Here is a 27,052-nt window from a genome sequence, read left to right on the forward strand (position 1 = left end):
TTTGCAGAATCAGAAGAGGCCCTACAAAATATCATAGATAAAGTAAAATCTAGAAGTTTAGAAAATGGATTGAGCATGAACAAGACAAAACCAATGGTAGTTAGAAGGAATACATTAGAAGAAACTAAAGCAAAGATTGAAGTGGATGGTGTCACACTGGAACAAGTAGATAAGCCTGTCTATTTAGGACAAATTATAACAAAAGATGGTAGATGCGATGTCGAAGTCAGAAGGCGGCTAGAGATAGCCAGAAGTAATTTTGGGAAGATGAAGGATATTTTAATCAACAAGAAAACTCAAGCTTGTAACAAGGCAAAAAACCTCAAAATGCTATATTCTATCCACTTTCCTGTATGCCTCAGAAACCTGTGGAAGAAAATAGAGGCTTTTGAAATGTGGAAGCTAAGATATATGACAGGCAGCAGCAGCAGCTCTTATTTATATTCTCTTACAGGCTGTAAAGCATTTCTCACTCCATCCAAATGAGTCAGGGATCTAAAATGGTAGATGACACTCTGCTTACCTTGCCAGCTTCCTCCCTGCAGATTTTGATACAGTTCATGCTTTTCATGTAATACTCCCAATTCTTGACTTCTAGGAACTGGTAGACGCGCTCCATCAGTTGCTTGGTTACTGTTTGGAGACAGAACTTTCAGAACTTCTATTCACTGCAAGTCAAGATTCTTGAATTATGGACATTATACACCTCCATTCTTGCCAGGATAGATTCCACTTCTTCCTTGAACAGTGCCCTAATCAATCTCCTCCGGCTATTACACTTCTCCAACTGGCTGAACTTGATCTTAACCTTCAACTATTTCTCTTAACTCTACTTACTTTGTCTAGGTTAAATGTTGCATGAGTCCCAGGCATGCCTGTCTTTTTGTGAGTATGTTTGTTCCAGTCCTACTCAGGTCCCCCCCAGCTCTCCTCTCCTACAACAATGCTGATAGTGCAGGTACTGCTTCTTGATCTTGCCTTGAGAATTTTATTAATAATGCTTCCAATTCCCACTCATCCTCACCATCGCATGCTTTATCTTTAACTTCTCATTTCCCCTTCTGGACTTCTCTCTATCTCCAGAGATGGGTTACCCGCAACATCTATTATATCAACTCCCACAGCTACTTGGAATACAGGAACATAGGAATTGCTAGGAGACAAAAGACATAAAGTCCATCTAGTTTGCCTCTTAACATCCAGGTTGTTGCACAATATAATGATAATGGATAAAAGCAAAATATTGCAGATGCTGGAGATATTAAATTAAAAACAGAACGTGCTGGAAAAAAAAAATCAGCAGATCTGGCAGCATCTATAGAAACAGAGTCTTCAAAATGGGTCTTCTTTGGAACTGAAGAAGGGTAAGGATGGATTTTATGCTGTTGAAAAAGGGGGAAAGGGCACATGCAGCAAAAGAGAAGGTCAGGGATAGGTTAGAGGGTGAGGAAGATTCAATGATAAAGATGTCATGGAACCAAAGGCAAGGGAGTGCGAATGACAGTATTAAAGAAACAAAGGATTGGTCCAGAGTAGGTGTGAATAGCAGAATAATGGTCAGCGCTGTCTGAAAGCAAGATAGTAGAATGTGTTAATAGCAGAATAAAAGTTAGTGCTGTCTGAAAGCAAAAACATGAGAGCAAAATACAGAAAGGCACTTGAGGAAAATAAAACTCAAAATGGAGAACAGAGTTCATGGTCTGAAGCTGTTGAACTCAATGTTGGGTCGAGAAGGCTGTAACGTACCTAACTGGAAGATGAGGTTCTGTTCCTCCAACTTGTGTTGGGCTTCATCAGGATGAGGGACTTTGGTCACGTAGATGAATTGGAAAGGCTGGGGTTATAGTTGTAGGAGACAGAGGGTGATGACAGAAGGATGCTTTTGTGACTGGAAGCCAGTGTCCAGTGGCGTCCCACAGGGATCTGTCCTGGGTCCCCTATTATTCGTCATTTATATAAATAACATGGATGACTATGTAGGGGGTAGGATTAGTAAGTTTGCGGATGACACAAAGATTGGCCGGGTGGTTAACAGTGAGGTTGAGAGTCTTGGGCTACAGGAAGATATAGACGGGATGGTCAAATGGGCAGATAAGTGGCAGATGGAATTTAACCCTGAAAAGAGAGGTGATACACTTTGGAAGGAGTAATTTGACAAGGAAGTATTCAATGAATGGCATGACACTAGGAACATCTGAGGAACAAAGGGACCTTGGCGTGTGTGTCCATAGATCTCTGAAGGCAGGTGGTGAAATTTGAATTCAATAAAAAGTTAAAAGTTTAACAATGACCATGTCATAAAAATCTTGTTGTAAAAACCCCTCTGATTCACTTTAGGGAATTAAATCTGCCATTCTTACCTGGTCTGGCCTACATATGACTCCAGGCCCACAGCAATGTGATTGACTCTGAAATGGCCTAACAAGCTACTCAGTTCTTAAGGGCAATTAGGGATAGGCAATAATTGCTGGCCTAGCCAGCGACGCCCCGATCCCAAGAACGAATAAAAAAAAAAATTCTCTAATTGTACAATCCAGGTCTCCAAAACCTTCTTGGATGTAAGATAGCAACTTGCGGTAATCTGACATACTCCATTCGGTGACCATAGGGAGTGTGGTGGAGGTAGGTTCAATTGAAGCATTCAAAAGGGACTGTCATCTAAAAAAGGGAGAATGTGCAGGGTTACAGGCAGAAGGCAGAAAATAGTAGTAGGTGAGTTGCTCATTCGGAGAGCTGGTACAGACATAATGGGCCAAATGGCCTTCTTCTGCACCATAACAATTCTGTGATTCCATTCCCACTCTGAGCCCTCAGTCATTAAATTCATATAACATTTCAAATAAGCACACCACAAGCTTCATTAATCGTATCACATCTTTCTCCTAGGCAAATTCTTAAATACTGATCTGTAATTTCAGTTATGCTATATCCTTATTTTCAAGTTGTGGTTATTCTACATTTGAACCAAATGTTTTCCATCTCTTGCCTCACATTTCCTATGCCCCGTCAGAGACTTGCATGTCCTTTGTCTGCAATGTCTGAATGTTTTGTTTAGGACTTAATTCAGGTTACATTGACTTGTTTGCTCAGTGATGCACATCCACCTAGCATCAAGACATCACAAGGCCCAAACGTGCAAGAGGAAGATCCATGTCTCAGCCCTAAAGCAACTCACGACCAATCTGGAAAATCTTCACACATCTAGCTCAATTCCAGAACAATCGGATCAAATAGTCACCTGTACTAGACTTATGCGCTCAGACAACTAGGTTTGCGCACCATCGTCACCAGAACTGGTTTGACAAAAACAATGCTGAAATATGTGACCTCCTAAAACAAAAGTGAGCAGCCTTCATTGACTGGCAAAACTCAAGGTCACAAGTCAAGAAGGCAGCATTCCATCAGCTCAAGGCTGACATTGAAAGACAAATCCCAAAGATAAAGGATGTAGTGGGAGGAGAAAGCACAAGAGATCCAACATTATTATGACATGTGAAGATTTTTGAAGCCACCAGAGCCACCTACAGACCAAGGTCAAATGGACAAAATCCCCTTTGCTCACAGGATGGTGTCTCTCTTTTTAAGGATAACAATGCCATCTGTCAATGCTGGAAAGAACATTTGAACAACTCCTCAACTGTGAATCACAGTAGCAACTGATACTTTCCAGGCTATCCCCCAGTACTCTGGTAGGATCCACAGGTGACCCATCATCAAAGGGAGAGCTGCAAAAGGCAATCACACTGATGAAAAACAACAAAGCCTGCAGCCTTGATAGTATTCCAACTGAGATCTTCAAAGTTGGCAGACTTTTGCTCACATCAAGACTCCATGTGCTCACCCTACAGATTTGGGAGGAAAAAGAACTTTCCCTGGCTTCAGGAATGTGACAATAGTAACTATTTTCAAGAAGGGAGATAAATCATGCTGTGGGTAGTTCTCTCTTGTCCACAGAAAGGGAAAATCCTGACACGCATTCTCCTGAATCACCTACTTCCTGTGGCTGAGAAAATCCTTTCAGAGACGCAGTGTGGCATTAGATCTTCCAGAGGAAACTCTGACATGCTCTTTGTTGCCTGAAAAGTGACATAAAAATGTCGAGGTCTACACCAGGAACTCTCCATTGTATTCATCGATTTGACCAAAGCATTTGACTCAGTAAATTACGAGGCTCCACGGATTGTGTTCCAAAGATCTGGACGTCCAAGAAACTTCAACACAATCCTACAATTGCCTCATGATGATATGACTGCAACTTTCTTGAGTGGGAGAACTGAAACAGTTGCTTTCAAAATCCGGACTGGGGTCACTCCATACTATTCATAATCTACCTGACAGTGGCTATTCACCTCAGCAAAGATCAACTGCCCTATGGTGTTAGTATTAAATACTGCCTAGATGAAAAACTCTATAACCTTATTCGCTTCTGTGCCAAAACTAAACTGATCACCATAGATATACGTGGTCTACAGTTTGCTGATAACTGCAGTGTTGCTGTCCACTTAGCATCAAATTTGCAAGCCACTCTCGATCTCTTCAATTCTACATACAAGAAACTCGGCCTGCCCTTGAATGGTGCCAAAACAAAACTCATATCAATCAATACCTGGTCCGCCAAATATTCCACCTCTCATAAACACTGAAGGAGAGGCTCTAAGATATGTTCAGCACTTCCCATACCTTGGCAGCCATCTAACGCAAAAGGCACAACAAAGGCCTCAGCAAGTCAACTAAAGTCCTGGTGTAATGAGCAGTTGTTGTCACCACACTCCTGTATTGCAGTGAGACCTGGAATATATATCAGTGTCAAAAAGAGAGCTTGAGAAATTTCATCAGTAATGCCTCCGCTGCGTCCTCTGGATTCAATGAGAAGGTCGTCAAACAAATGGTATTGTTCTTCTTGAAGCCAACTGTAGAAGCATTCAGGCAAAACTCCTGCAAAATCAACTTCAATGGACTGGACACTGTCCGAATAGCCAAGAAGCATTGCCTCCACCAAGTCCTGTTTTCTCAACCCAACTGGCCAATTTCAGAGAAGGACAAAGAAAACATTTCAAAGACACACTGAAGCACTCCTAGAAGCAGGTAGGATTAATGACTGGGCGGAGATTGATATCAATTGTTCAGAATGGCGACAACATATCCATCAAGTTGCATTATGCTTTGAGCCACAACATACCAATGATAAGGCAGAGAAGAAAAGGAAGCAAATCTTGCATTCCGGATCCCACTACCTGGTAAGACTTGCTGCCCCATGTGCCCAAAGATCTCTAGGTCAAGAAGCGGCCTGTTAAATTCCATGGGAGAAACTCGTGACCCCGAATAGGCATCCTCCTTGAATCGAGGGACAGCTGACAACGACGATTGTGCCAGTCATGTTTCCCTCAGAGTTTGTCTGGCCTTTTACTATACGTCTTGTCCTCTCCCCTTTCTCTGCTCATGACCTGCCACCATTTACTTTTCAGTTTTGAAGGAGGATCTGGACCTGAAGCTTTTCTATTCTCACTGCAGATGCTAACTAATCCACTGCATATTTTTGCCACTGGAATGGATGGCTGTAAATCGAACACTAGCATGTCACAGGCAATAGGGAAAGTAAGAGTATGCTTCCAGATATATCAACTCAATCCAAACTAGCCCATCCACCCCAGAATTAACCCTCACTGCCACATCCACCCCAGAATTAACCTTCATTTGCTCATCCCAATGTTTCCTCTAAGCTGATACGCAGATGTGCAGCAATCAGGAATGCGCTGTGCAGGGATAAACGAGTTGCTTACAAGCAGCAGCCCCTTTAAGATGCGTACATGCAGCCATCTTAAAGGGATGGTGCGGCGCAAGAAAAGGGCTGTGCATAGCGAAGTGAAATTAGAGGGAACACTGGCTAATTCCCCAGAGTTAACACTCACTCACCCAACCCCCAGAAGAAACCCTCACCTGCCCAGTTCCCACACCTCTAGGTTGCTTTTAAAAATTATTTTATGGGATGGGGCGTCACTGGCTAGGCCAGTACATATTGCCCATCCCTAAGCATACTTGAGATGGTGGTGAGCCACCTTCTCAAACTGCTGTAGTACATGTGGTGTAGGTACACCACAGTGCTGTTAAGAAGGAAGTTCCAGGATTTTGACCAAGCGACAGTGAAGGAATGACGATATAGTTCCAAAGTGTTCTATCCATTGTCCAATGTTGCGCACCTTCTCTGAAGTTTGAGTTCTTCTGATGGAGTAGAGCCTGGAAGTCCTTTGCTGGAGTGAGACTGCCAACCTATAAACAGGAGACAAGGCAAATCCAGTTTGAATGTCTATATTATACAGTATCTTTAAAACAGAGCAGCACAGGCCTTGATTAAACCTAATTACAAAATAGTTAAGAAGAAGGTTGTCCCATCAGATTAGGGTTTATGGGATTGGGGTACTACATTAGCATGGATTAAGAATTAGTTAATGGATAGAAAACAGCAAGTAGACAAATGGGATACATAGTGAGGAAGTGGATAGGTGAGGGTTACTTCTGGGAGTTTGGTGAGTGAGTGTTAATTTTTTTTGTTCTAGTGGGCAGCATAGAAAAGCAGAATTATCTTAAATAGGTGAGTAGCTAGGAAATGTTTTACAGTATAATATGCTTTAAAATGATATTAGAGAAGGACGTAAGAATGACGGAATCCAAGTTAATAGAGTGGAGTAAAGCTGATTTTGAGAGGGTGAGAATAAAACATGAGAAAATATAATGGACAACAATACTAGTGAACAATGATGTAGAAAAACCATGGGAAACATTTAAAAAATTTTCAACAGAGTGCATGGAAAATATATTCTGCTCAAAGGAAAGCACAAGCTAAACACTAGTGGGACTTATTATGAAACCCAAAATTACTTTACTTAATCGCGCAGGTTGGGAACTCCAAGTCCCGACAAACATTGGACTTCCCGCACATGCACAGACATAGGAGTGGGCTGCATCTTTAAGTTCCTCGGGCCCAGGACAGGTTCAACCCGCCCGTGCACAAAGAGAGAGAAAGAAAAGAATGACACGAAAACCTAGGTCAAGTGACTGGGGGCGGATCACCATGAAAGACTAGTGTCCCAGGCAGGGAACAGGGAGAGGGATCAGGCAGAGGTATCAGAAAGAGAGGGGACAGTGACAGGTCCCAAAAGGAAGTCCCAGGTAGGGGACAGAAAAAGGTCTCAGTTATGGAAAAAGAGAGGAGCAGAGAAACAGGTTCCAAACAGGAAAAATGCTGTGGGGTTTAGAACATATGAATTAGGATCAGGATTAGGCCACTCGGCCCCTTGAGCCTGCTCTGCCATTCAGTAAGATAATGGCTGATCTGAATGTAACCTCAACCCCACATTCCTGCCAACTCCTGATACCTTTTCACCCCCTTGTTAATCAAGAATCTACCTAGCTCTGTCTTAAAAATATTCAAAAACTCTGCTTCCTCTGCTTTTTGAGGAAAGGAATTCCAAAGACTCAGCCCTCAGAAAAAAATTCTCCTAATCTCTGTCTTATTTTTAAACAGTGACCCCTAGTTCCAGAGTCTCCCACAAAAAGAAACATCCACTCCACATCCACCCTGTCAAGACCCCTCAGGATCTTCAAGGTTTCAATTAAGTCATCTCTTACTCTTCTAAATTCCAGTGGATACAAGCCTAACCTGTCCACTTTTTCCTCATAAGGCAACCCGCCCATTCCTGGTATTAGTCTAGTAAACCTTCTCTGAACTGCTACTAATGTATTTACATCTTTCTTTAAATAAGGAGACCAGTACTAAACACGATACTCCAATTGTGGTCTCACCAGTCCCCTGTACAACTGAAGCATAACCTCCCTACTTTTATATTCAATTCTCCTCACAATAAATGATAACATTCTATTAGCTTTCCTAATTACCTGCTGTACCTGCAGACTAACCTTTTGTGATTCATGCACCAGGGCATCCAAATCCCTTTGAATCTCAGAGCTCTGCAATCTCTCACCATTTAGATAATAAGCTTCTTTTTTATTCTTCCTGCCAAAATGAACAGTTTCACATTTGCCCACACTATACTCCATTTTCCAGATCTTTGCCCACTCACTTAACCCATCTGTGTCACTTTGTAGCCTCCTCACGTGCTCTTCATAATTTACTTTCCTACCTATCTTTGTGTTGTCAGCAAATTTCGCAACCATTCTTACAGTCCCTTCATCCAAGTCATTTACATAAAATTGTAAAAAGTTGAGGCCCCAGCACTGATCCCTGTGGCACACCACTCGTCGCATCCTCCCAACCAGAAAAAGACCCATTTATGCCAACTCTCTGTTTCCTGTTAGCTAGCCAACCTTCTATCCATGCCAATATGTTACCCCCTACACCATGAGCTTTTGTTTCCTGCAATAACCTTTAACGTGGCACTTTATCAAATGCCTTCTGGAAAAGTACAGTACATCCACCAGCTCCCCTTTATCCACAGCACATGTGACACCTTCAAAGACCTTCAATAAATTAGACAAACATGATTTCCCTTTTACAAAACCATGTTGACTCTGACTGATTGCCTTGAATTTTTCTAAGTGCCCTGCTATAACATCTCTAATAGCAGCTTCTAATGTTTTCCCCATCACAAACGATAGGCTAACTGGCCTACAGCTTCCTGCTTTCTGTCTCCCTCCCTTTTTGAATAAAGAAGTCATATTTGCTATTTTACAATCTAATGGAACCTTCCCCAAATTAAAACCAGCGCATCAACTATCTCACTAGCCACTTCTTTCAAGAACTTTGGGTGAAGTCCACCCAGACCTGGGGATTTGTCAGCCCGCAGCCCCAACAATTTACTCAATAGCACTTCCCTGGTGATTGTAATTTTCCCGAGTTCCTCCATCCCTTCCATTTCCTGATTTTCAGCTAGTTCTGGGATGTTACATGTGTCCTATATAGTGAAGACCAAAGCAAAATACCTGTTTAATTCATCCGGCATCTCCCTTCTTTCTATTATCAATGCCCCAGGTGCACTTCATATAGGACCAACATTCACTTTGTTAACTCTTCTTATTTAAATATCTATAGAAACTTTTATTATCCGTCTTTATATTACTAGCTGGCTTTCTCTCATACTCTAATTTTTCCCTCCATGTTAATCTTTTTGTCATTCTTTGCTGTGCTTTATATTCTTTCCAATCTATTGACTTGCCACCCGTCTTTGTGTAATATGCTTTGTCTTTGGGCAGAAATTTTCACTCGACAGGCGGGCGTGCGCCCGACCCGCTCGAGAATGAAATGACAAGCTTTAGCGTTAGCCAAGTGTGCCGACGTGCAGTCGCGTGATAGTTCGGTCTGCGCCAGAGTCGGCAGCGCGCTCACCGTCAATTAAAAGGCTTGAAACAAAAACAAAAATTGCTGGAATTACTCAGCAGGTCTGACAGCATCTGTGGAGAGAAAGACAGAGTTAACGTTTTGCGTCCGTTTGACTCTTCTTCAGAACTAAAGAGAAGTAAAAATGTGGTGAAATATATACTGTTTAAGGGAGGGGTGGGACAAGTGAAGCTGGATAGAGGGCCAGTGATAGGTGGAGGCAAAGGAGAGATTGCAAAAGATGTCATAAACAAAAGGTCAAAGGGGTGTTGTTGGTGGTGATACTGGCTAAAGGAGGTGCTAATGGGGACATTAAGGGTAGAAAGCAGACTGAGCAAGTGACAGATAGCCCTAGTAGGGGTGGGGTGGGGACGGTGTGGGAAAAAAATCGAAATAGGCTCAAAGGTGGGGATAAAACAATGAATGGAAATAAATTTAAAACATAATTTAAAAAATAGGTGGGAAAAAAATGAATAAAAATTAAAAAATAAATATGAGAAAAAAGGGAATCAAAAAAAGGTTGAGGGTGGAGGAGAGAGTTCATGATCTGAAGTTTTTGAACTCGATGTTAAGTCTGGAAGGCTGTAAAGTGTCTAATCGGATGATGAGGTGCTGTTCCTCCAGTTTGCATTGAGCTTCACTGGACAATTGCAGCAGGCCAAGGACGGACATGTGGGCATGACAGTAGGGTGATGTGTTGAAATGGGAAGCGACAGGAAGGTCTGGGTTATGCTTGCAGACAGACCAAAGATGTTCCTTCGGCCTGTTAAAAGGCCTGTTAAGGCCATTAAATAATCAATTAACCTAAATTTTCCGCTGCCCGTCCAACCTAATGGTTGGCGGGCAGGCAAAAGGTCAAGGGGTCTTCGCATTTTTTTTGGAAACTTCATCCATGGGTGGGATGTGGTTTCCAAAAGCAAATAAAAATAAAATAAAAAAAAGTTTTGCAATTGAACTAATAACTTGTCGCTGCTCATATGACAGAGTCACATGAGGGGACATATTTTATTACATTTTTATTTTCTTTATTTGCTTTTTTAAACAACGCTTCATCTCCCTGAGACAGGTCTGTGTCTCAGGGAGATTATGAAGCGCTCACTTGTGCACATGCGCAAAGTCCTCCCCTGCCCGCACAGGCAATGCTGAGCACTGCCGCTCACTTTTCACTCTGGGCGGGCCTTAGTTGGCCCACTGGCGTGAAATTGTGGTCCGGTGCCGATCGCAGGCGGTGGCTGGCTTCCCCACCACCCCCCGCCCACCCTTGCCGAGCCCTGTGCCCTTGCCAAGCCCGCCCGCCAAGGGCAATATTCTGCCCTTTAAGTTTGATACAGTCCTTAACTTTTTTAGTTACCATGGATAGTGGCCCTCCCCTTGGAATTTTTCTTTCTCATTGGAATGTATATGTTCTGTGTATTCTGAAACATCCCTTTAAACATCTGCCACTAAACTTCCATTGACCTATCCCTGAATCTCATTTGCCAGTTCACTTTAGCTAGCTCCGCTTTCATGACCTCATAATTGCCCTTACTTAAATTTAAAATACTAGTCTTGGATGCACTCATTTCTCCCTCAAAATGAATGAAATTCAGTATTATGGTCGCTGTTACCTAGGGGTGCCTTCACTAGGCAGTTATCAATTAATCCTATTTCATTGCTCAATACAAGGTCTAGTATAGCCTGATCTCTGTTTGGCTCCTGAGCATACTGTTCTATTCCAAATACATTCTATGAACTCCTCATTTAGGCTACCTTTGCACATCTGATTTTTCCAGTCTATATGTAGGTTAAAATCTCCCATGATTATTGCTGTACCTTTTAGGCAAGCTCTCATTATCTCTTCTTTTATACTTTGTCCTACTGTGCAGTCACAATTAGGGGGCTTGTACACCACTCACAGCAGTGACTTCTTGCCTTTATCATTCCTCATCTCAACCCAAACCGCTTCGACATCCTAGTTTCCTAAACTTTGGTCATCACTCGCTAATGTGCTAATACCATCATTAATTAACAGAGCCACCATTCCATCTTTTCCTAACTTCCTGTCCTTCCTAAATGTCACATACCCTTCAATATTCAGGTCCCAATCTATGTCATCCTGTAGCCATGTCTCTGTAATGGCTATCAGATCGTACTTATTTATATGTCTATTTGCGCTATCAGTTCATCTGTTTTGTTTCAAATGCTACGTGCATTTATTTACACAGCCTTTAGTTTTGTCCTTTTATTATTTTTGTAGCATCTAGTCTTATCTGCTGATTTACTTTTAGATTTGTACTCTCTGTCCCTTCCTGTAACAGTCTGTTTATCATTTCCCATATTAATACCTGTCTCTCTTGCCTTGTCTCTACTCTTTGGTTTACATCTTCCCAAATTTGATTCTTTGCCCCCACTATTCAGTTTAAAACCTTCTCTACTTGATAGAGAGTCAGTTGGTAAGAATTCAGGACCGGCATGTCCCTGCTAGGATGAAGGATAAGTATGGCAAGTCTCAGGAACCTTGGATAACGAAGGATATTGTGAGATTAGTCAAAAAGAAAAGGGAAGCACTCGCAAGGGCTAGAAGGCTGGGAACAGATGAAGCCCGTGGAGAATATAAAGAAAGTAGGAAGAAACTTAAGCAAGGAGTCAGGAGGGCTAAAAGGGGTCATGAAAAGTCATTGGCAACCAGGATTAAGGAAAATCCCAAGGCCTTTTATACATTTGTAAAAAGCAAGAGAGAAGCCAGGGAAAGGGTAGGCCCACTCAGGGACAGAGGTGGGAATCTGTGTGTGGAGCCAGAAGAAATGGGAGAGATACTAAATGAGTACTTCTCATCAGTATTCACTAAAGAGAAGGACTTAGCGGTCGATTTGTCTAGGGAAGAGTGTGTAGATAGTCTGGATCATGTTGAGATCAAAAAAAGGTGTTAGGTGTCTTGAAGAATATTAAGGTGGATAAGTCCCCAGGGCCAGATGTGATCTACCCCAGAGTACAAAGGGAGGCAAGGGAGGAGATTACTGGGGCCTTGACAGAAACCTTTGTATGCTCACTGGCTACGGGTGAGGTCCCAGAGGACTGGAGAATGGCCAATGTTGTTCCATTGTTTAAGAAGGGTAGCAGGGATAATCCAGGAAATTGCAGGCCGGTGAGCCTTACGTCAGTGGTAGGGAGGAAATTATTGGAGAAGATCCTTCGTGACAGGATTTACTACCATTTGGAAGCAAATGGGCATATTAGTGAGAGGCAGCATGGTTTTGTGAAGGGGAGGTCGTGTCTCACTAACTTGATCGAGTTTTTCGAGGAAGTGACAAAGAAGATCAATGATGGAAGGGCAGTGGATGTTATATACATGGATTTCAGTAAGGCCTTTGACAAGATCCCTCATGGCAGACTGGTACAGAAGGTAAAGTCGCACGGGATCAGAGGTGAGCAGGCAAGATGGATACAGAATTGGCTTGGTCATACAAGACAGAGGGTAGCAGTGGAAGGGTGCTTTTCTGAATGGAGAGCTGTGACTAGTGGTGTTCCGCAGGGATCAGTGCTGGGACCTTTGCTGTTTGTAGTATACGTAAATGATTTGGAGGAAAATGTAACTGGGCTAATTAGTAAGTTTGCAGACGACACTAAGGTTGGAGGAGTTGCAGATAGTGAAGAGGATTGTCAAAGGATACAACGGGATATAAATCGGTTGGAGACTTGGGCGGAGAAATGGCAGACGGAGTTTAATCCGGACAAATGCGAGGTAATGCATTTTGGAAGGTCTAATACAGGTAGGAATTATACAGTAAATGGCAGAACCCTTAAGCGCATCGACGGGCAGAGGGATCTGGGTGTACAGGTCCACAGGTCATTGAAAGTGGCAACGCAGGTGGATAAGGTAGTCAGAAAGGCATATGGCATGCTTGCCTTCATCGGCAGGGGTATTGAGTATAAAAGCTGGGAAGTCATGCTGCAGCTGTATAGAACCTTGGTTAGGCCACACTTGGAATATTGCGTGCAATTCTGGTCGCCACATTACCAGAAGGATATGGAGGCATTGGAGAGGGTGCAGAGGTGGTTTACCAGGATGCTGTCTGGTCTGGAGGTTATTAGCTATGAGGAGAGGTTGGAGAAACTCGGATTGTTCTCACTAGAGCAACGGAGATTGAGGGGCGACTTGAAAGAAGTTTACAAAATTATGAGTGGCATGGACAGAGTAGATAGCCAGAAGCTTTTTCCCAGGGTGGAAGAGTCAATTACTAGGGGACATAGATTTAAGGTGAGAGAAGAAAACTTTAGAGGAGATGTGCGGGGCAAGTTTTTTTTACACAGAGGGTAGTGAGTGTCTGGAATTCGCTGCCAGAGGTGGTGGAAGCAGGTACGATAGTGGTGTTTAAGAGGCAGCTTGACAAAAACATGAACAGGATGGGAATAGAGGGATACAGACCCCGAAGTGCAAAATTGTTTTAGTTTGACAGGCAATATGATCGGTGCAGCCTTGAAGGACCGAAGGGCCTGTTCCTGTGCTGTACTTCTCTTTGTTCTTTGTACTTCTCTAGTTAGGCAGCTCGCGAGGACACCAGCCCTAGCCCCGTTCAGGTGTAGACATTCCCAACGATACAGATTCCACTTTTCGCAATACTGGTGCCAGTGCCCCACAAATTGGAACCCACTTCTCCCACACCAGTCTTTGACCATGCGTTCATTGCTCTAATCTTATTTGTCCTATGCCAATTTTCACATGGCTCAGGTAATAATCCGGTAATAAGAAATTATTACCTTTGAAATTCTGTTTCTTAATTTGGTGCCTAGCTCCCTAGCTACCTAGGGCTGACTATGCAGAGCCTCCTTGCTCATCCTGTGTAGTCGTCGATACCTACATGGATCACAACCACTGGATCCTCCCCCTGCAAGTTCCTCTCCAGCCCTGAGCAGATGTCCTGAACCCTGGCACCAGGCAACAAAAGCCTTCTGGGCTCTCCCTCTTTGCTACAGAGAACAGTGTCAATGCCCCTCACTATACTATCTCCTACTACCACTACATTCCTTTTACTCCCCCACTTGGATGGCTTCCTGTACCACGGTGCCATGGTCAGTTTGCTCATCTACCCTGCAGCCCCCACTCTCATCCAAACAAGCTGAAAGAACCTCAAACCTGTCGCACAATTGCAGAGGCTCACACTCCTGCACGCTGAGTCCCCTTACCTCCTCACTTGCAGTCACACCCTCCTGTCCCTGACTGCTGACCAAATCAGAAGACCCTATCCTAAATGGTGTGACTGCCTCCTGGTATAAAGCATACAGGTAACTTTCCCCCTCCCTGATATGTCGCAGAGTCTGCAGCTCAGCCTTCAGCTCAATGACTCTGAGCTGCAGTTCCTCAAACCATAAACACTGCAGACTTGTTTGCCCTGGATCACAATGTTATCCAGGAGCTCCCACATGCTGCAGCCTTGACACATCACCATCCTGCCATTCTTAATGAGTTTTAAATAATTACATTAATCACTTATTTATATTGCTTTCTTATATATTTTATGAACTTTACCACCAAATTGTGTACTATTGTTAACCTTAGGAATAGAATAGAACTTACCCACGTACCAGATACTGACATAACAGCTAGCTCCTTTTCCTGTAGTAGAGCAAGAACCAATTTCTATGGGGTGAGAAAGGTCAAAAGGGGAAACGTACAAATCCCCTCTCACCAAATGCCCAGTCTTCACTCAGTTAGGCAGCTGCACTCCATTTGCCAAGGGTGCATTTAAGAACCCTGAACTCTGATCCTCAAAAGGCAGTGGAAGCAGAGTCTTTGAATATTTTTAAAGCAGAGCTAGATAGTATCTTGATTAACAAGGGGGTGAAAGGTATCGGGGATAGGTAGGAGGTTACAATCAGAACAGCCATGATCTCATTGAATGGTGGAGCAGGCTTGAAGGGGCAAGTGGCTTACTCTTGTTCCTAGTTCGTATCTACGTATGTTCGTATGTAGACCTTAAGTGAAGAAGAGAATTCGAAGGTGAGATCTTCGAAGGGTGAAGATTGGAATTTCTCGTGAAAGAGACAGAGTTTCACTGAGATTGGTTGGCTCAGTGTTACTGACATCTGGATGGATTGTTGAGAAATCTGCGGAATCTGTTTTGGTTGCATTTATTGTGCAGTGTGGTGTGTTCAACCACAGCTGGCCTGTTAATTCACATGTACCTCATACTTGCCCTGAACGTAAAGTATAAGGTAGAAAATGTAACTTGATTTATCTTTCTGACCTTGTACAGTAATGCTTGCTTTTGTTTGCTCAAAACCTGTGGAATCTTGTGGCTTTTATTCACTTAGTGTCTGAAATCTCAAGCTTTGTCTGTCCCTAACCGGATCTTACCAAAAACTTGGGGGTCTAGCCAAGCATCATAACATAAATTGGGGACTCATCCAAGATTTTGAATTCACAGACAAATACGCATGGTGGTACTTGCTGAGGCTAGGGTTTATCAGATTTCCACAGTGAATTTTACTAAAATGATTGAAAAGCAGAATGGCCTTGTCAATTTTTATGACTTTTCTGGAGAGGGAAGATTCATCCCGGAGTGATATGCAACAATTACATTAATCACATTTGCAGAGAAGTTGAAGTTAGAGTTAAAAGCAGGGGCTAAAAAAGCAGACATAATTGAGATAATTGCACAGCATTTGGGGTTGGAAGAAGAAAAAGTTAATTCAGAAAGTAATTCAGTTGAGTTAGCTATAATTCAGTTGCAGATGAAGCAGTTTGAGACAGAAAAATAAATGAAGCTGAAATTGGAAAAAGAGGAAAAGGACAGAGAAATGAAAAAAAATTTGAACTTGAGGAAAAGAAAATTGAAATGAAAAAGCTCGAACTGGAAAAGAGGAAAAAGAGCGAAAGAAATGGAAATGCAAAACTTGAGCTTTAGTTTCAAAGAGAGAAAGAAATCAGACATTGTGAACTGGCTACAGAATAGCTTAGGTTGCGAGGCGAAAGAGCCATTTCAGATGAGGAATCGAGTCCCATTCTGAGCACAACAAACAGTCTTCGACTATTGCCTAAATTCACTGAAGGCGGAGTCGAGAGATACTTCATCTCATTTGAAAAGGTGGCTACAAAGGATACGAGGACTCCCGTTTGGAAGACTATGGATGTATATTCTAGTCTTTCAGAAGAACAATCTTCAGATTATGGGGCGGTTAAAACTGAGGTACTTAATGTTTACGAGCTTGTCCCTGAAGCATATCAGTTGAAATTTCGGACTTTAAAGAAAAGACTGAATGAAACATTTGTAGAATTTGTTAGGGAGAAAGAAATGTTGTGGGGCTGGTGGTTTTGATCACTGAAGTTAGAACAAAATTTTGAGAATGTGAGGGACCTGAATTTTGAAATAGCATCCCAAAAACTATTAGGACACACATGGAAGACCGTAAGGTACGGGAAGCAGCAGCTCTGGCAGATGGGAATGATATATCACAAATGCAGTTAGGGGGCAGTAGGTTTCCATTTGTAAACCCACAGGGAAGCTGAAGGATCAGAAAAGAGTCTAGCTTTATGGAGGCAGAAGATGTTCCAGTCAAGAAAAACTATAGAGAAGAGGATAAAAGTGATGTAAAGAAACAAGTATGTTTTTATAGCCATAAGACTGGGCATCTCAAAGCTGGAAGCTGAATGGTAAAATGGTGGCAGTAATAGGAACAGTTAAAGAATCTTTAGAAAAGGCTGTACCAGGAAAGGAAGTGGGTGATCAAACCATGACAGTGGTACAGGTGAAACGTGTTCTCACAGAACCTACTAGAAAGAGGGACATAGGTCAGGATAGTCAAGGGAATTCTTCCTTGACTACTGCTAAAGTGAGTCAGGCTACTGCAGATTTTAGAAGTTTTGTCTTGAAGGGAGAAGTGTTTGCTTACTCCTCCAACAAAACAAGTAAACAAACTAATATTTTGAGAGACACTGGGGCAGATCAGTCATTGATGATGGCTGATCATACAATTTGTATTTCAGATGGTTTGAGGGAGGAAAATAAAATTAATAGGGGGTATTAATGAGATTTTTTTAACCCTGTCCCTTGTGTAAAGTCAATTCATGAAGTGACTTAGTAAACAGGATTGTTACTATGGCAATTGTTCCTAGTTTACCTATTGAAGGTGATTTTATTCTGGGTAATTATTTGGCTAGCATAGACAGTAAGATGGTGACGACTGTGTTGCAGCAGGCACCTGATCATGCTGATCTTGCCAAACTTCTAAAAATTTCTGTGGCCAAACATGAGAAGCTTGTTGCTGATAACGAACAATTGGAAGAAAATCAGTGGTGAGAGCCAACTTTCACGCACAAAAGATGAGTTTGCTAATGAAAAACAGAAACTGGTGAAAACACTTGAGTGTCAGCCACGGGAAAAGGAATTGCTGATAAATCAGGACAGTTGCTTCAATGTAGAAGTAAAAACCAAAACCAATGAACTGTCGGAATTTCATGGTGAAAAAAGCAATGGGATTCTTGAACTCTAATACAATCTGGAGAACAAGAAAGATGAGGTGTGTAGCATGGAAGAGCAGATCCAAACTTTGAAAGCAGATAAGGAACATTTTAAGAAACAGAGTGAGGATGTAACAAGTGAATTGAAAAAGTCTGAGGAGCAGCCAGTAACCATGAAAGAAAGATTCTGTAAAGGAACTGAACTGCCCATGTGAAGTTGTTCAGCTTGTATACAGGTTCTGCATATAACTCTGAAACAAAGACAACTGAACTCAGTAGTAGCTGAGCTGAATGAAAAGATTAATCAGCTTGAAAAAGGATTGGGAAATGAGAGAGTGAGTACGTGGACAAAATTGTGAAAGAAATGGAGATGAAGGTTCCATTTTTCAAACATCAGCAAGAAGAAAATGAATGTGTGCAGAAGACTATAGCATAACTATTGCATTATCTAGAAATAGTTGAGTAAAGAGAGGAAAACTCCCTCAGTGCAAATTTATTCATCTGGTTTTGATCAAAACAATGAAAAGAGAAAATCTATATTGGAGGAAGTGATTGAGGAAGATAATTTTGAAGCTGGTTGTCAATCAGACATACACTGTTTCTGAAGCAAACTTAAAGGACCCATTGAAGGCATGTTTCCATTAACAGAGGAGAAGAGTAAGTAAAACCTCATGTTCTTTTGTATTAAAGTTTTGAAACCTATGCAAAAGTCATTTGTATCACACAGCATGACTAATATGCATCCATATTTGAAGAGACCACCAAAGTGTTGGTTTGCAGTCACACCAACAAGGTTGGAAGCCCGAGTACAAAATAGAGGATCAAGCTGGTCAAGATGTTTCTAAAGAAAACTTTAATGTATCTTCACTACCTTTGGTTGACCATGAAAAGATCATAGCCAAAAACCATGTAATTGTCGCTGTTCTATTCAGAGTTTAAAGAAAGAGTGTAGGAGAAAAGGCAGATACTGAGTTATGATAATTCTATGATGAAATTTATACTGTTTTAGGGGGGGTGGAGCAGGTGAAGCTGGATGGAAGGCCAGTGATAGGTGAAGGCAGAGATTGACAAAGATGTCATAAAAGGACAAAGGGGCGTTAATGGTAGTGGTGTGGGGGTGGAGCAGGTGAAGTTGGATGGAAGGCCAGCGATAGGTGAAGGCGAAGGAGAGATTGACAAAGATGTCATCAACAAATGGACAAAGGGGTGTTAATGGTAGTGATACTGGCTAAAGGAGATGCTGATGGTGGCATTAAGGTCAGAAAGCAGAATGTGGTAATAGCAGGATAAGGGTAAGCACTCTGGAAAGAACAACATGACCAAGTGACAGATGGCCCTAGTGGGGGTGGGGTGGGGGGAATGTGACAGTGGTGGAAATAAGATCGAAAATAGGATAAAAGGTGGGGATAAAATAATGAATAAAAATGAAAATAGATAAAAAATAAAAATAAGTGCCTAATCGGAAGATGATGTGTTGTTCCTCCAGTTTGTGTTGGGCTTCACTGGAACATTGCAGCAGGCCAAGGACAGACATGTGGGCATGAGAGCAGGATGGTGTGTTGAAATGGCAAGCGACAGGAAGGTCTGGGTCATACTTGCGGACAGACCGAAGGTGTTCCGCAAAGTGGTCACCCAGCCTGCGTTTGGTCTCTCTAATGTAGAGAAGACCGCATTGGGAGCAGTGAATGCAGCAGACCAAATTGAAAGAGGAGCAAGTGAAGCGCTGCTTCACCTGAAAGGAGTGTTTGGGCCCTTGGATGGTGAGGAGAGGGGAAGTAAAGGGGCAGGTGTTGCACCTTCTGCGATTGCATGGGAAGGTGCCGTGGGAGGGATTTTGAATAAACAAAAATAAACTTTACTATGCAAGTTCAGAAAGATAAAACAATTTACAATGTCTATCTTATACTCTAACATGGAGGGTAAATATGAGGTACACATAAATTAACAGACGAACTGTGGTTAGATACACCACCCTACACAATAAATGAAAGATGCAAATCAGATTCCATGGATTTCGCAACAGTCCACCCAGACACTTGTCGCATCACTGAAACTTCGTCTTTCTCACAAGGGTTTCCAATCTCCACAGTTGAAGATCTCACTTTGGAATTCTCTCCAAAGGTCACTCCCACTCAGACGTTTTCAACAATGACCCACCTTGCAAGATTTCAACTCTGCCTTCCGGGATTCTTTCCCCTGGATCTCTGAGTAGACTCAAGCTTCACCTTCCAAGCATAATCTCAGATTTTTGATCGTGCCAAACAGAACACCACTGCTCTGAAGGGGTACCTTTGCTTCAATGGCCCGCAGCACAGAGTCACCAGCAGTCGGCTGCCTTCTCAGATCTTCAGGGCTTCTCTCGTGCCCACGTCACTTAAAGTCTGCTCACTGCAGCTCTTTCTTTAAGTTGGAGCCTGGCTCTCTGCTCCTTTCTTGTCACTTATTGGGACCTATTTCTGTCCCGTCTTTTATCTCTTGCCTGGGACTTTCTTTTGCGACCTCTCCCTGTCTCCATCCCTGCTTTGGGATTGCTCCCTGTCCTCCTCCCATATCCTGCTCCCTGGGACACCTATTAAATAATGACACTCTTGTATTAGGTTATTTGACCTGCCTTTTTGCACCGTTCTTCTTTATTTTGCGCAGGGCTGGTCCCTGGCCTAAAAAGCATAACATAAACATAAGTGTGCATGTGTGGCCATTTCCTAGCCGGCACATGCACAGAAGGCCCGAGGTTCACTGTGACTCAGAGTTCTTGACCTCCGAAGGTACGTATATGTTTCTTAACACCCTTTGGAGCAATAGTGTTCTGTTCGGCGTGGCCGAAGATCTGAAGTTGTGACTGTAATATGGTGAGTGTATACTTGGGAATCCTGGGGAACGGAATCTCAGGAGATGAGATTGAAACCCAGTGAGGTGGGCCATTGTTGATGTTGTCCGAGTCTAGTAATTGATGGAGGCTCAGGGGTCGCCCTGAGGATCTAAAAAGGCAGTCAAAGGTTAGTGGCTCCGTGCTGTGGGCTGTTGGAGCAAATGTATTCCCGGGAGAGGTAGTGTTCTGCTTGGTATGGCAAAAGAGCTAAAATTGTGCTTGTGAGCTGGTGCTTGGTACTTGGAAATCCAGGGAACCGAGATTGAAACCCTGTGAGGTGGGCCGTTGTTGAAGCTGTCCGAGTTGGAGTGACTTTTGGAGAGAATTGCAAGCTGAGATCTTCGAAAGTGAAGATCAGAATCCTTCGTGTGTGAGAGAGAGAGAGTTTCAGTGAGGTTGGTTGACTCGCACTGTTATTGACGTTTGGGTGGGTTGTTGAGAAATCTGTGGAATCTGGTTTGGTCGTATTTGGCAGGAATTGTGCAGTGTGGTGTGGTCGATCACAGGTTGCCTGTTAATTGACATGTACCTCATACTTACCCTGAATGTTAGAGTACAAGATAGATGTTGTAAATTGTTTTATCTTTCTGACCAAACAGGAAAGTTTGTTTTTGTTTTTTCACAATCCGTGGAACCTTGTGGCATTGTTCACTTAGTCAGTGTCTTGAATCTCAACCTTTGACTAAACAAAATGTTATTGGTCTCTAACAGGATCTTACCAGAAACTGGAGGTCTGGTCAAGGATCATAACAGACTCCATGGAGGAATAAAGACATAAGAAAATAATTGAATGTTACAAATAGTCGTTTGGTAGTACAGAATTTGAGTATTGTGCAAAAAGAGACATGCTGTTGAAGCTTTTTGTCTTGCACTCATTAGAATACATTTGCAGGAATACCAATTATAACGGGAATAACAATTTGTACTGCATGAGAAGAAAGTGCTGATTGGTTGACAAGTGGACTCTGATTGGTAGAGGCACTGCCATGGAGAATGCACCAAGGAACAGTTAATTGCCAACCTTTTGTTTAAATTCAAACCAGGCAGGTTGACTCTGGTCAAGGAAATGCCATGGGGAATGAGCCTGTTCCCCCAAGCATTTTGTTTAGTGACGGCCTTAGGCCCATTCATGAGTTTGTGCAATATTCAACACAAAATGATCTGATCAGGGTAGGCTTTATCTCGTAGGATGGTCTTTGATGGCCTTTTTCAGCATATAGCTTGCATAGTGAACAAATGGTTTGGGCCCTATTTATGAGGTTGCTGATAAGGCCAATCTCATAGTGGATGGAACTATAAGAATCCCAATGCGTGTATTGATAAGTAGGCTTGCAGAAGACCGTGGAACAGAACCTCCTGGCAGATTTCTCAACTAGTACATCAAGGAAAGGGAGTTCATTTGACTGCTCCATTTCAAAGGTGAACTTGAGTGCAGGATGGAGCCCATGAAGACATGCAAGGAAATTATTACATGCTGATATGGATTTAAATATAACAAACATATCATCCACACGTCGGAAATATGCAAGTGGTAGGAGGTTGGGTGTCATTCTATCGAAGATACGATTCTCATGGAACCCAACAAAGATGTTTTCGAGAGCTGAACCTAGAGGGGATCCAATGCTAACACCATCCATTTGGGCAAACATGGTGTCATTAAAGCTGAACTCAACTGTGTGAGCTGCTGAGTTCACAAACTCAATGAATACTAATTCACGCAATGGTGGTGGGTCTAGTTCGCGATAGTATAATGCTGCAGCGCAAATATCTACGGCTTCCTTAAGTGGAACATTGGTGAATAGGCTAGCAATGTCAAATGAGCACATGGGGCAGCAGTACATAAGTGAAACATAGAAAACAGGAGCTGGGGTAGGTCATTCGGCCCTTCGAGTCCGCTCCACTATTCAATATGATCATGGTTGATCCTCTATCTCAATGCTCTCCTGCTCTCTCCCCATACCCCTTAACTGCTTGTTGCACCTGTATGCTCGCTTTCAGTGACTGGTGTACAAAGGCACCCAGGTTCCTTTGTATATTCACATTTCCTCATCTATCACCATTTAAATAATACTCTGCCATTCTGTTTTACCTACTGAAGTGGATAATTTCACACTTATTCAGATTATGTTGTATCTACCATGTATTTGCACACTCAACTTATCTAAATCGCCTTGAAGCCTCTTAACACCCTCCTCATCGCTCACATTCCCACTAAGTTTTGTGTTGTCAGCAAACTTGGAAAATTACATTTGGTTCCCTCATCCAAACCACTGATATATATTGTGAATAGCTGGGGTCCAAGCACTGATCCCTGTGGTATCTCACTAGTCACACCTGCCACTAAGAAAAAGACCTGTTTGTTCCTACTCTCGTTTCCTGTCTGCTAACCAATTCTCAATCCATGCAAATATATTACCCCCAATCCCATGAGCTTGAAAAACTAACCTTTTATGTGGCACTTTCAGAAGTTTTCTGAAAATCTAAATACATCACATCCACTGGTACTTCCTTATCTATTCTGCTGGTTACATCCTCAAAGAACTCCATTAGGTTTGTCAAACATTATTTCCCTTTCATATATCCATGTTGACTTTGTCTAATGCCATTGATATTTTCTGAGTGTCCTGTTATAATATCCTTTATAATAGACTCTAGTATTTTCCCTATTCCTGGTGTTAAGCTAACCGGTCTGTAATTCGCTTTTTTCTCCCTCCTTTTTTAAATAGTGGGGTTACATTTGCCAACCTTCAATCTGCTGGGACCTCTCCAGAATTTTGGTGGATGACAACCAACGCATCCAACTATTTCCACGGCCACCTTCTTTAGTACCCTTGGATGTAGATTATCAGGTCCTGGAGATTTATCGCTTTCAGTCCCATTAATTTCTCCAGCACTATTGTTTTAGTCAAGGGGAGGTGGTTCACTAATGTCCTTTAGGGAAGGAAATCTGCCATCCTTACCTGATCTGGCCTCTCCAGACCCACAGCAATTGGATGACTCTTTTAAAAAAAAAAAAATGCCCTCTGAATGAGGGCAATTAGGGATGGGCAATAAATGCTGGCCTAGCCAGTGGCACCCACATCCCATGAGTGAATAAAAAAAAACTATTTTCCTTTAATTAGACCCATGGTTCCCAGTATTTCTGGGAAGTTATTTGTATCTTCCTCCGTGAAGACAGAACTAAAGTAGTGGTTTAATTGTTCTGCCATTTCCTTGTTCATGGAAACTTGATGCTGAATAGGGTGCATCAAAGACATCCTGCAGGGTAATGGCTACCCTGATCAGATCATTTTGCACTGTATATTGTGCAAACTCATGAACAAGCCTACGGCCGTCACTTTTGGCCCTGAAAAGTGCCCAGTCTACCTCAGATTATGCTGGAAGGGCAAGGTACCTGAAAGATTTGAGCAACTGGTGAAGCTAGCTGTTTCACGCTGCTACTATGCAGTAGCAACGGGTGGTATTTGCCACTAACAGGATGCTGCTGTCAAGCCAAAAAGACGTTCTGCCTATCTCACAAATGAGTAATGTGGTATATGAATTTCAGTGCTAGTGTGATGCTAGGCATGTAGGCCATCCGTCCCAAAAACCCATGGCCCTCTAAGAGAAAAAATTTTGCCTCATCTTCGTTTTAAACAGGCAGCCCCTATTTTTAAACAGTGACCCCTGGTTCTAGATTCTCCTAGAAGAGGAAACATCCTCTCGACATCCACCCTGTGAAGACCTCTGAGGATCTTATATGTTTCAATCAAGTCGCCTCCTATTCTTCTAAACTTCAGTGGATACAAGCCTAGCCTGTCCAACCTTTCCTCATAAGACAGCCCACCTATTTCAGTTACCAGTCTGGTAAACCTTCTCTGAACTGCTTCCAACGCATTTACATCCTTCCTTAAATAAGGAGACCAATGCTGTACACAATACTCCAGATGTGCTCTCACCAGTGCTTGGTATAACTGAAGCATAACTTTCCTACTTTTTGTAAATTCCACTCGCAATAAATGATAACATTCCATTCCTAATTACTTGCTATACCTGCACACTAGCCTTTTACAATTCATGCACTAAGACACCCAGATCCCTTTGCATTTCAGAGCTCTGCAATCTCTCACCATTTCTCTTTTATTCTTCCTGCCAGAATGGACAATTTCACATTTTGCCACATTATATTCCATTTGCCAGATCTTTGCCCACTCATTTAAATTATCTATACCATTTTTTGTAGCTCCCTTTTGTCCTCTTCACTATTTACTTTCCTACCATTCTTTGTGTCATCAGTAAATTTGGAAAATATCCCATTTTATCCCTTCATCCAACTCATTTATATAAATTGTAAACAGTTGAGGTACCAGCACTGATCCCTGTGGCACACCACTCGTTACATAGAAACATAGAAAAGCACAAGAGTAGGTCATTCGGCCCTTCAAGCCCGCTCCACCATTCATGGGAGCATGGCTGATCCTCTATCTCAACGCCATACTCTTGCATTCTCCCCATACCATTTGATGCCTTTAGAGTCCAGAAATCTATCTGTTTCCTTCTTAAATATATTCAGTGACTTGGCCTCCACAGCTATCTGTGGTAGAGAATTCCATAGGTTCACCACCCTCCAAGTGATAAAGTTTCTCCTGATCTCAGTCCTAAATGATCTACCCCATATCCTGAGACTGTGACCCCTTGTTATAGACACCCCCCCCAGCCAGAGGAAATATCATCCTTGCATCCAGCCTGTCCAGCCCTGTCAAAATTTTATACGTTTCAATGAGATATCCTTGTCATGAAGCTATTAATGTATATAATATTTTGGAAAAGATTCTTCTTTTAAAATAGAGGTTTAGTCTGTGGGTATGTCTTAATTGGATTAAAGCCAGCTAGTCTGGGTGCTTTGATGTGTACTAGTTTTGAAATGTAAGAGAGATAGCGTGCATTTACATTTTTTGAATAGAGCTTTCAAGAAGCAGAGTGAAAACGGACACCTATCTAGCAGCTACCAAGCAATAAGTTTATATTACTAATAAAATTGGTAATATGAAAGGGGTTTTATTGTTAGAGAGGTTTAGTTCAGAGGTTGTTGATACAATGAGAATTAACATTCAATGGGCAGTGGTAGGTATATCAAGACAACCATTTTGGAATTGCAGAGCAGAGGCAATGCAAGATTAAAAGGCAGCTGCAAGCCTCCAACTGGCTCCACAGGTTTTGAATTCGAAAGGTGAAAATGCTTTGCCTGGTGTTTGGTTAAGTCTATGGGTTGCTGTTGCCTTAAATGGAGATTAGTTTGGGAATTTGTTAAAAGTTATGACAGTAGTAATTTGTAGCCATGTGTATATATATTTTAACCTGTGTACATTAATAAAATGTTTCATTTAGTTTAATGAAAAACCTCAAGAACTGGTGGTCTGATTACTGAATTTAGAGTTGCATCTCAAACATAACACTTAAAATTATTGGTTATGACAGTTTTTAAAGTTTCCCTCTGGGATTTTTAAATAACTCTGTTTTACCAACTGCATCGGTCATAACACTCCTCTCATTCTTCTAAACTCCAGTGAATACAGGCCTATTCAGCCCAATCTCTCCTTATACAACAATCCTGCCATCCCAGGAATCAGTCTGGTGAACCTTCTGTTCACAGTAAGAATTTATTGAAAGGGAATTACTTAGAATCTCCAGGCAGACTGTGCCATCAAATACATTAACAGCTAAGGGTTACCAGATGAACTTTTCACACCCTTAGGGCCTGCAATCGCCAGAAAGATCCTGGGAATCAGACAGGAGATGGAGGATGAAAACAAGATAGATTAAGTGTGCTCTTCAACAGATAAGGAAAGGACAGATGGTCCCAGCCTAGATAGGGGAAGAAGGCTCTGCCTGGGTGAAGGGGGATGTATGTACTGAACAATGTTCTTGTACGTAATCAGTGGTGTATAAATAAGCTGTATAGTTGTAATTTGGTAGAGTGCTACCTCAAGTTGCTTTGAGGTGGTTCTCTCCTTGCAATTGCTCGAATAAATAATCGTAACCTGTACCTGACCCTCCTGTGGTTCGTTTGTCAAAGATACCACAACACTTCGCTGCACTCCCTCTATGGCAAGTATATCCTTTCTTTGGTAAGGAGACCAAAACTGCACACAATACTCCAGGTGTGGTCTCACCAAGGGCCTGTAGAGCTGCAATAAGACATCCTCGCTCCTCTACTCAGGTCCTCTCGCAATGAAGGCCAACATAATATTTGCCTTCTTAACTGCTTGCTGCACCTGCATGCTTGCTTTCAGTGATTGGTGTACAAGGACACCCAGGTCCCTTTGTACATCAACATTTCCCAATCTATCACCATTTAAATAATACTCTGCCATTCTGTTTTAACTTCACACTTATCCACGTTATACTACATCTGCCATGTATTTTCCCACTCACT

General features: G+C 42.3%; 1 protein-coding gene across 2 annotated transcripts in view; it reads right to left on the reverse strand.

Annotated features, from left to right (window-relative positions):
• Window positions 1-27,052, reverse strand: part of LOC144686921 (X-ray repair cross-complementing protein 5-like) — a 203,304-nt gene that overhangs the window by 15,008 nt on the left and 161,244 nt on the right. For both annotated transcript variants that reach the window (XR_013578020.1, XM_078552767.1), the window contains 2 exons: window positions 6,198-6,267; window positions 524-633 (listed from right to left, as the gene is read on the reverse strand). Coding sequence is in view for 1 of the 2 variants with exons in the window: in XM_078552767.1 (XP_078408893.1) it covers window positions 524-633; window positions 6,198-6,267 (180 nt within the window). In the remaining variant the exon portion in view is untranslated. The remainder of the gene's footprint in view (window positions 1-523; window positions 634-6,197; window positions 6,268-27,052) is intronic.

This window comes from Cetorhinus maximus, chromosome 11 (assembly GCF_964194155.1).
Source record: "Cetorhinus maximus chromosome 11, sCetMax3.hap1.1, whole genome shotgun sequence".
Classification (NCBI taxonomy): Eukaryota; Metazoa; Chordata; class Chondrichthyes; order Lamniformes; family Cetorhinidae; genus Cetorhinus; species Cetorhinus maximus.